The sequence below is a fragment of the Aspergillus novofumigatus genome (assembly GCF_002847465.1).
Source record: "Aspergillus novofumigatus IBT 16806 chromosome Unknown P174scaffold_4, whole genome shotgun sequence".
Taxonomy (NCBI): domain Eukaryota; kingdom Fungi; phylum Ascomycota; class Eurotiomycetes; order Eurotiales; family Aspergillaceae; genus Aspergillus; species Aspergillus novofumigatus.
The window spans coordinates 169,457-180,069 of record NW_020194277.1 but is presented as its reverse complement, the minus strand read 5'-3'; the positions used below and the strand labels follow the sequence as shown (position 1 = coordinate 180,069).

The following is a 10,613-nucleotide window of genomic DNA, read 5'->3' as shown; positions in this document are numbered from 1 at the left end:
GTTCATCACCTCTGGACCTACCAGTTTTGGTATATTTCTTATAAAGCATCTGGCACTTCTTGATCAAGATCATAGTCACAACTCATGCTTAATCTAATAGTGCGTGGGACTACGCTCATTGTATCCTCAGTCTCCTTGACTGAAATGTTTGGCTGATGGAGAAGGGTAAATTCTGGGGTTTCCTTTCCGTTGGATTATTCCATTGTGGCAAACCAGTGATGTGGAGTACTGTATATGATATATGAAACTAAGCTGTAGTTATAAGATAGTGGGAAGCGGGCTTGACAATTGTAGATTCCTTCAAAACTACTTTCTCTGGTTATAAGGCTTTTGCTGGGTAGCTTATCCAGTTAGGAAGACTACATATAATAGCATCTAGACAGCCTGTGGATGTGGCCTATTGAGCATTCAACTGACAGGAGAAAATGTCACTGTGTTACTTTGGGATGACTCTGGAGCCCCACCTGTTAGAAAATAATATAGTATTGCTCCGTTGAATTAGTTATTTTATCAGACTCAGATGTTGAATAGAAGAGTTGAGCCAAGGATTAGTATGGACTGAGGAGCTACCTTCCCTACAACTAAACCATCTGCTTTCTGGACGACAGAAGATATTGCTACAAACATGGTTCAACCACTTTCTCAGACTATCTTTAAAAGGCAAGGACAGCCATAACTAGACAGCAGATATTCTTGGGCCACTGTTAACAGTGCTGAACTGGAATACGCGAATTCACTCCTCTTTTCTGCTGGCTATATTAGATTTTGCGAATAACTAGTGGAAACTAGGCACCATACAGCAGTAAATTTCAGATTTTCTGCTAAACACCTTGACAGTTCTGCCGAACAGGATTTAAGTCCTTTCCAGATGGAGGAGGTAACTTGGATACTCTATCTCTATATATAACAATAAAATAACGGTGTACAGGCTGCACTGGCTCTCTTAGCTAAACTACCAAAGACCTGCAACACAATCATTGATGCATTCAGTAAAAACAGCCGCGAGCTTAAGGCAGCACAAGATGAGGTATGTAATGCACAGTCTGAACTTACCATCCTTAGAGGCCTTCTTAAAATCCTTTTCAATCTCCTAGAGAAGATGTGGGCCATGGTTCGGACCTATTATATGGGCAAGGACATGAAGGAAGCACAGGTACAAGGAGAAGGAGAATCTCTGGGGGGGATCCTAGATCTTGCCATCATGCAGCTGGACTTACAAAGCATCAAGATTAATTGTGATGCTTTGCGCTGAGAAAATAAGTTTCTACAAAGCTTAGTACACACTACCAAAGAAGCGGCAGACCAGTGCTGTTAGATACCCTATCCCTACTCCTAATAAAAGGAACACTCTACAACAAGCTTGGTTACATAAATTGCCCACGGTTAATTAGCATCTGACATCAAGCATTACAGTATAACTTCCCCATAATCGGCAAACACCTCTACATCGTGCTGGGGCGCAAGTATTCAAGCAGCTCTTTGGGTGGTGCTGCTTGAAGAAACCAAGATCCGCCCAAAGAGTATGGGAACCATGGTCTGTCAGATGGTTGGACGCGGCACCAACGCCTTCGCGGACACTCTGACAAGCATGCCAATAACAAACCAATGACGATCAGAGACAGAGTCGTTTCTGAAATGGCCAATCTTTACACTTTTCTTTTCATTTTTTTTTTTTTTTTTTTTTTTTTTTTTGAATCATACCCTGACCCCTCGCCTAGGCGATATGCAGGATATCCACTAAGGCTATCTCTATCTATGTTTAATTTACAGTTAACCACTCCATCCTGACGAATTTAGAGCCTCGTCTTGGCCTATAGTGGCCTAAGTGCCTATTGTTCTGTTCTGCGGTCTCTTTGGCCTGTGGTTTTAAAACCTCTCTAATGCCTCCGCAAAGTCCAGTACAGCACCTAGGATACTACCGTCATGCGCGGTCTTGTTTAACTCACCCTGCTTACCATGCAGTGCCCCTCCCAGCATATCTGAGACATTATTGAATGCACTTCCGATCTTCCTCTGTAGTATGTTGTGCAAATCTTTCAGCTTCAGGCAGTCCACTAGCACGTGGACTACTGTTTCTTTAGCTCCACATTCGCACTTATTATTCTCCTGGAACTGGTGCCGTTTACCATGCGTCGCCAGCCATGAGTGGCTGGTTTGGAGTTGCGTGAGTAAGTAGGCTTGATTTTGTAGTAGTGATCCATACATCCACCGCGTGTAGATTGAGGGTAGAGTCATATTAATCTAGCGGAGTTGCTCCCCTTTCTTAGATGCTTTCCATTCTTGTTCCCATTATACCTGGATTTTCCAGCGGATGTATCCTTTCTCCCGTGAGAGAAGGTGCTAGAAAGGGTGCATCTTGTCAGGGCTAATAGCTTCTTTGGCTAGGCAGTCTACTGTGTCATTTCCCAGGTTATTACTGTGGCCTGGGACCCATTAGAGATGGACAGGAACTCTATGCATGTTTAACTCCCTGGCAGATTAGAGGATAGGCCTGGATGATGCGCTGCCCTAATTTATTCCATGAATTGCTATTACTTATAGTATGGACATGCTATCCGTCAGGAGAGTTGCTGGCTCGCGGCTGGTGCCTAGGGCCTCTTACTTTTCTAGTAAGATCTGATAGACTAAACTAATAGCATAATATAATGCCATGAGCTCTGTAGCATACACTAACCAATATTCCATTGAACCAACGCAGATCTTCCAGGACTTAATGATGCCTCCTCTAGGGTTGAGGGCTACTACTGCGGCCCCAGATGGCCCTGTTAGTCTGATGTGTCAGAGAATACTATAACACCAGTTGCCTTCTGCCTGGCGGAGGCCTTTTCCTTCACCTTCTCTCTATCTGATTTAATATCCATTTCAGCGAAAACTAAAGTCCACCATGGTGCTAGGGGCGTAGGGTTGATCTTCTCCAGAGCTTAGAGCTGGGAAAGGTCCATCGTCCACACGGTCTCTGTTAGGGGAAACCAAGAGCCCATTCCTATGTGAGTGCTGCGTATTCTCACTCAGTTAATTACACTATGTGTTAGGTGGCTTTCTAGCAGCATGCTGAGACTGGCAGCCATAATCTGGCAGCCATAATCTAGCCTTGCTATCTAAGTTAAAGCAGAGTTAGCAGCATGTGGGATTCCACTTCAAGTGCTGGGGTCTAGACTATTCTGAATGCTGGAGGACGCGGAGCAGTACTGTTCACTAGACTGTTCCAAGCAGCCTTAGGTAGGTCTTACCCTAAGCAGGTTATGCTAAATGGTGGATGCATAGTCAACCACTGGCATCACACATGCTTAATAGAGCTGTCTCATCTGTTCCAGGCAGAGGTATCTTAGTCCACTGAGTGTAATGTTAACTTTAGTGGCCCATTTAATTACATGTTGTATGTGTTCTTTCCATCACATCTCTTTGTTAAAGATGATGCCTCGCAGCTTTACTATGCTGCTTAGTTTAATGACCTTCCCATTCATGATGATTTGCCTGACTCCTTGCTCCTTTTTAGATCTTATCAGGTGGATTAATTCCATCTTTCTATAGTAAAAGAGGAACCAGTTCGCCGGGCCCATGCCTTAATCTAGGGGATATCCTCTTCTTAGATCATCTTGAGATTATCCTCTGCAGAAGCACCCACCCACCATTGAAAGTAGTTATTAATGAACATTAATACTCCGCCATAGTTGTCTACTGGTTGATCTACCAGATCAGAATTGAAGAATCTGAAAAGGATTGGGGACAGTGGTGATCCTTACGCGAGATCTGCATTTTCTAGAAGAGTAACCTCTGTCTGGAAGTCATTAAAGTTGATGCTGGTGTGTCAGCCCTCTATAAAGCTGCAGATCTAGACCCTGGCTTCTGTTAGGATATCTTTAGCTTGCAGGCAGGTATTAAGGCTTGTTTTATTAACCACATTAAAAGCTCCTTTAAGGTTAATTGTAATAAGTGTGGCCACTTTAGACTGTGACCATAGTTAGTAAACTGCATTTGCGAGCACTAGGAGTGCTTATTCTATATTACACCCTGGTCTGCCTCTAAACTGTGTTTCTGGAAGCAATTTATAGGTCTCTGTCTAAAATGACAGCCTCTATGCCATAACTGCCTCCAGTAATTTGCCCAGGGTATTTAGTAGTGATATAGGTTAATAGACCCTGGGTACTATATAGTCCAGTTTACCCAGTTTCCGCAGGACCACTATCCGTGCCTGCTTGCACTGCTTAGGATAGTACCTAAGTTCCACTAGTTTAGCAAAGATGTGGGTGATTACTGTCTGGAGGTATTTCCATAGGTATTTCTAAACTAGGGTGGGTATCTCATCCTCCCCTGGAGTAGTGGTCCCTTTAGCAGCCTTAAGAGACCAGTAGATCTCTTCTTTAGTGATTAGATCCCATGGTATTCCTGCTGGGGCTGGCACTATGTCTTCTTCTTCTACCTGTGCTGTCTTAGGGAAAAAGGCTTCTTGGAACACCTTGGCTTTATCTTTATTGTTAGTGACTTCCTCTGCACCTACTTTTAGAGGTGGAATGCTGGCATAGGATTCCCTTAGTTGCATGTATGTCACTGCCTTCCACAGCTGTCCTTCCTTAGCCTCAACTAGGAATTGTTCTAATACATGGCCTTAGCCTTTTCCACAGTCCTAGTCCATTCCTAGCGTTTCTGTTGCACGTCTGGGAAGAGAGCCGCAGTTATTAAGTAGGTAATGCCCAGGGCTGCGCAGCTGCCCTACTATCATCTACATGCCTAGTTTACCTCAATCTGTTGGGCCTTAAGCTCTGAGGTGAACCATTACTTAGAGTAGGGTGATAGCTTTTGTGCTGGGATCTCTTAGTTAATGATTGTAGAAGTAGACTTACTAAGTCTCTTAGCTGCTCTATCAAGATCTGAGTTTAAGTGGATCCTGGGTAATAGACCCATCTCTTCTAGTATCCTTCAGCTAATCCTCACCCAGTCGGCCTTCTTATATGCTCTCTTTGGTTTTGGACCTACACTGTGCTCTAGCTGTAGGTTCCATTCGGAGAACATTCTATGGTGGTCTGATCTATAGTGGTCGTGGTAGAGGTGGCATTTGATGAGATTCACTGGGTTGTTAGTTAATGTGAGGTCTAGGGTTGACACTTTTCCTGGCTTGCTTAGTGACCAGAAGGTTGGTGTGCCTTGGGGTAGGCACTATTGGAGCTCCTATTTTTAGAAGAATTAATTAACTCTTCTGCATGTTCTGCAAAGGTATGGTGGACCGGTCGATAGCTCTATGCTGGGTAATAGCAGTTAAAGTCCCCAGAGATAATGAGCTTTATCACCTTCTCTATACCCATGGACTGTTGCTGGATGCTGGTTTAGATCTCTTCTAGTATTAGTTAGGCAGTGGTCACATCTACCAGTTAGTATATTGCCACAGGTTGGATGTACACTGAGAATAGGAGGTATTATACCTTAGGAGTCTATATCTTGGCTGTAATAACATCTGGATGGTTACAGGGAATCTGGCGATGTAATGAAGTCAAGATCCTTCTATTTATATAGAGGAGGCTGTGGAGTCTCACTGCTGTCAGCATATATTAGTTAATAGAGTCGCTATGTGCTGTGGTTCACATGGGTGTGGTACACAGTGACTAGCAGTTCTTGGATTAGGAGTGTATTTGAGGTTCTGGGTTTAGTGATCATTAATAAGGGTCTCCATTCCTGCCCTAGATTTTATGATGTTTAGCTGTAGTAGATAAAGATTTATGGATCTCATTGTAATAGAGTGAGATTAGGTAATTAGCTCCTCTAGTCTCCAGTAGGATGTTCTCCATCACAGTCCAGGCACCTTAGTCTCATTTCTTAAGGGTAGTTATAGTGTTCATGTTGCTGAGCACAGTATCCGCACCTTACCTGTTCTTTGCAGGCCCAGGCTAGATGGCTGAATTGTTGGTAATAGTGGCACCTTTTCTGGTTAATCTAATATGGTTTGATGCTCCTAATATACCTCTATCCTACCAGTAGTCCATTGCTAATAAGGTATTCTACTGCTTCTGGGGTGTTTAGCCATATACCTAGTAACACTAATGTCCTTAAGGGGTGATCCTTCTTCTTTAGCCATGTAATGTCCTCAATTTAGAATCCTTTGCTACTGAGGTTATTTTCTTCTATGAGCTTGTCTATCCTATGGTTCTTATTTCCTTCAAGGTTGAAGTCTTTAGTTAGTGTGCGGTGTACCACCAGGTCAAACCAGGGTTTAACCAACTTAGTATTGTTGCCTAGTGCTTGCAACCATTCAGTGTGGTTCTGGGCCTTTTCAGCCGATTGAGTATCCCTAAACCTAATCACATATCCTGTCTTTATGGTGCCGATTCCTGCCACTTATGCATCTTTGGTGGGGTCCGCACTCAGTACAGCCGATCTAATTTTTGCATTGGCCATGTCTGTTGGGAGGTATCTTCCGAAGTAGTTGTTTCCGTCTTCGTCATCATCAGGGGCTCGTCGTGTGCTGATTCAGACGCAGTTAAGTTCTTTCTTGGGCGGTCTAGGGACTGCGTTGGGTCCTTGCGGGGGTTCGCGGGCTGCCACCTCCACCCATGATCTGAGTCCTGTTCCCAGCAACGTGTTGAGCTTCGTTCTTAGGGCCAGCACTTCTTCCTGCAGGTCCGCATTTTGGCTTTTTAGGTGTTGTTGGTCAGCCTTGATCTTAGTTAGGTCTGCAGCTATTTTCTGAATAGTGTTGCTTTGCTGCGTTATAATCTCCCTTAGGTCCACGATCACCCGCAATATTTCCTCGGGATTTGTTGGTCTTCCCTCTCCACTGCCTGAGAACTCAAAGACTGGTCCTCGAGTAATTTCTGTCGCTGTGGTTCCATCTTTCCGTCGTTTATACTGCCTCATAACCCTTCTAAAGTCGGAAGGTGGTGAGGAATCCTGGTGGTTATTTCGGTGCTCGCCCCTGGCGTGTTAGTGGGTGGCCATTAAGGGTCGCTGCCTTCGGGGGGGGCCGCCATCGGTCCGGGTTAGCTCCCGCTCGGCACACAGTTACCCGCTTTCAGATATTCAACGTTCGATTGATATCAACAAACCTAGCAGAACCCCGTTCTCCTGAGTTACAGTTCGGTGGGAGTACAGCTGGTTGCAATCCAATCTTTACACTAGGTTGCAAAAACGGCGCTAATTTTTATACTCTTCCTTTATTATGAGCCCTAGGACTAAGCTTGATTGGGCAGAGATTCGGATCAGCCATAATTCGCGTAATATGCTCGCTAAGATGATACAACGCATAAAATTATGCTGTCTGGATGATCTGTACCGCCCGTAGCAATAAAAACGCGAATACCTAGAAGCTTCCATGCAAACTAGTCAATGCCCTGCGCGACACTTATGTCTTCCTGGTCCACTGACTGACGGGAATGAAAGCGATATAAGGTGGGATGTTATCAGAGCGACAGACAGTTGAGTAAAGAAATTGAAAATGTGCTCTAAGAGGATTTAGCATGATATCCAGCGTGGGAGCTGCAGAGCTCAGCTATCGCCTGGGGGTTGGAAAAGAAACTTACAGCCGGGGCAGTAACATCACAGCAGCGCGCATTCGCTCTCGGGCATCCAATAGTGGAAGACAGAAGAGGAATACAGAGACCTTCATCGCAGCATGAAAGTTTGCTGCCAGCATTGCAGCCGTCATCCCGTGATGTGAGAACAGCCGGAGAGGCCATCACAGCCATAACTGTCAAAAGAAATATGATCAATAGCCGCATTGTCTAAATATATAGTTATTAGCTTTGTCTTCCTGGACCAGGTCTTGGCTGCCTTACATTCACGGCCAAGCAGAATCTGCTCTAGCACTTTTTATCAGAAAGCTATAATATCAGACACCAAGAACATGGGGAGGAATCTGATGGCTTATATTCCGATCCTATAATTTGACTCAGAGCCTGCTTTATCCTACCAGAGCCTGTCACCAGGGTTGCTGGTTGTTAATATGTTGTACGCATACGATTTGATCTGGTCGCTACGGATACCATGGGGAGAATGTGAATAAAGAGTCTATAATACAGTGATAGTTCAATCACCATAGCAAAGTTCCTAAAAGTGGAAGGGAATGTACATTTCTCACACTGGGGCAAGATACAGTATCCTTAACTAGGAATGAAGGGATACCTGTACCTGCAACTTTGAAGTGGCATGACCCTGGTTACAAAATTAATTCATGACGATGAGCTGCATCTCTAAACACCTTGATCCGTCGAAGGAGCTTCACACGGGCGTGGACACCCGCTAAGGACGGGATTCTTATCCTCTCTAACAGTCCGCTCCAAGACATTCAGGCAGGAGCCACTCTTGGAGTATCCTCTGCGAACTACAACTCAGACTTTGCAGGGGCCTGATTTCAAGTACTAAGCCTCTACTGTACACTTCACTCGTGGTTACTGGAGCAATTATGGTTGGCTTCTCGTTCTCCCTATATTAATATGCTTAAGTTCAGCGGGTATCCATACCTAATTTGGGTTCAACCTCGAACGGGCTGGGGGACCCTGGCAGGCGCCTGACTGAACTTGATCGAATGGGTGACAAAGGCCCATGCGCTCGGGCATCGGACGGTGCCACCATTGCCCGTCAGGCCCGTCCCCAAGGGGAAGAATGGCGAACCAAAACACCAGTCGGGCTCGAAAGGGCAGCAATAACGCTCGCACAGGCGGGTCCCCAGAATGCCAGCGGGCGCGATGCGTTCAAAGACTTGGTGACTCACTAAATTCTGTAATCCGCATTGCTTATCTCAGTTTCTTCTGGTTTTATCAATGCCAGAACCTTAATATTGTCCATTACTATCCATTGTTGTCTATTGTTGTCTATTGTTGAAACTTTTGCTTATTTTATGGAGACTATCCACTGAAGCATCAAATTAAACAGATAAAGGTCATATCCCGGCTCGGCAATGGTCTTGGGCATTCCAATGTGCCTTGACGAGCTTAATGATATACATTGATCAAGTGTCTGAGTGATCTGCATATTTGGATATTTTTAGATGTAAGGGATATTCTCGAGATAAGACTTTGTTATGTTGAAGTGGGATGAAGTACGTAGTAGAGGAATATGTGTGCACCATCTCTCGCCCCTTATTACATGGACCGTCCGCAATAATTGGCCTGTTAAATTTATTCTACTGCCTTGAAGTCCATACGAGACCGGTTTGTGTGGGCGCCCTACAGAATCTTTATACTACAACAGACAAGCTACCAAGATGAAGCTATTTGCCACCCTTTTCACATTTACCTTGGCGGCGTCAGCTGCAGCGCAGCCGATGATAAAGGTAGTTTCTAAAGGTGATACTGGAGTTGGGAAACGACAGGTCGGAACTCATAATAATATATAATTTGCTTTGTCTTTAAGACCAGGGCTGACTGCGATGGAATATGAATAGATTGTAAGTGGTTAATCTTCCTTAAAAACCTACTCTAAAGGATACAGGGCTGACTGTGATGGGATATATATAGCTAGTAAGTGGTCGATCTCCCTGAAGACATAGTCTGAAGGATAACGGGCTGACTGTGATGGAATATGGATAGGGTGTAAGTGGTTGATGTCCTTAAAGACATAGTCTGAAGGATAAAGGGCTGACTGTGATGGAATATGGATAGGCTGTAAGTGGTTAATCTTCCTTAAAAACCTACTCTAAAAGATACAGGGCTGACTGTGATGGGATATATATAGCTAGTAAGTGGTCGATCTCCCTGCAGACATAGTCTGAAGGATAAAGGGCTGACTGTGATGGAATATGGATAGGCTGTAAGTGGTTGATCATGGTTGATCTCCCTAAAGACATAGTCTGAAGGATAAAGGGCTGACTGTGATGGAATATGGATAGGCTGTAAGTGGTTGATCTTCCCTGCAGACATACTTGGAAGGATACAGGCTGACTGTGATGGAATATGGACAGGGTGTAAGTGGTTAATCTTCCCCAGAACCATACTTTGAAGGATATAGGGCTGACTGTGATGGGATATATATAGCTAGTAAGTGGTCGATTTTCCTAGGGAACATACTTTGAATGATACAGGGCTGACTGTGATGGGATATGGATAGCCAGTATGTGGTTGATCTTCCCTAAAGGTATACTCTGAAGGATACTAGGCTGACTGTGATTGGATATGGATAGGTTGTAGGTGGTTGATCTTCCCAGGAAATCTACTTTGAAGGGTACAGGGCTGACTAGGATGGGATATGAATAGATTGTAAGTGGTTGATCTCCCTGAAGACATAGTCTGAAGGATAAAGGGCTGACTGTGATGGAATATGGATAGGGTGTAAGTGGTTGATCTCCCTGAAGACATAGTCTGAAGGATAAAGGGCTGATGGTGATGGGATATGGATAGCCAGTATGTGGTTAATCTTCCCTGAAGGTATACTCTGAAGGATACCAGGCTGACTGTGATTGGATATGGATAGGTTGTAGGTGGTTGATCTTCCCAGGAAATCTACTTTGAAGGGTACAGGGCTGACTGTGATGGGATATGAATAGATTGTAAGTGGTTGATCTCCCTGAAGACATAGTCTGAAGGATAAAGGACTGACTGTGATGGAATATGGATAGGCTGTAAGTGGTTGATCTCCCTGAAGATATAGTCTAAAGGATAAAGGGCTGACTGTGATGGGATATGGATAGC

The 10,613-nt window shown here is 44.4% G+C and overlaps 2 protein-coding genes across 2 annotated transcripts; one reads left to right on the top strand and one right to left on the bottom strand.

Moving 5' to 3' along the window:
- Positions 1-868: 868 nt before the first annotated feature.
- Positions 869-1,252, top strand: P174DRAFT_430547 (uncharacterized protein; the record flags this gene model as incomplete). Its single annotated transcript, XM_024825637.1, has 2 exons — positions 869-877; positions 929-1,252. The coding sequence occupies 2 exons, from the start codon at positions 869-871 to the stop codon at positions 1,250-1,252; spliced, it is 333 nt and encodes a 110-aa protein (XP_024682137.1).
- A 5,108-nt stretch (positions 1,253-6,360) lies between these two features.
- Positions 6,361-6,848, bottom strand: P174DRAFT_503437 (uncharacterized protein; the record flags this gene model as incomplete). Its single annotated transcript, XM_024831164.1, has 1 exon — positions 6,361-6,848. A coding segment is annotated over one exon (389 nt), but the record flags the coding sequence as incomplete, so codon positions are not given.
- Between the last annotated feature and the right edge of the window lie 3,765 nt (positions 6,849-10,613).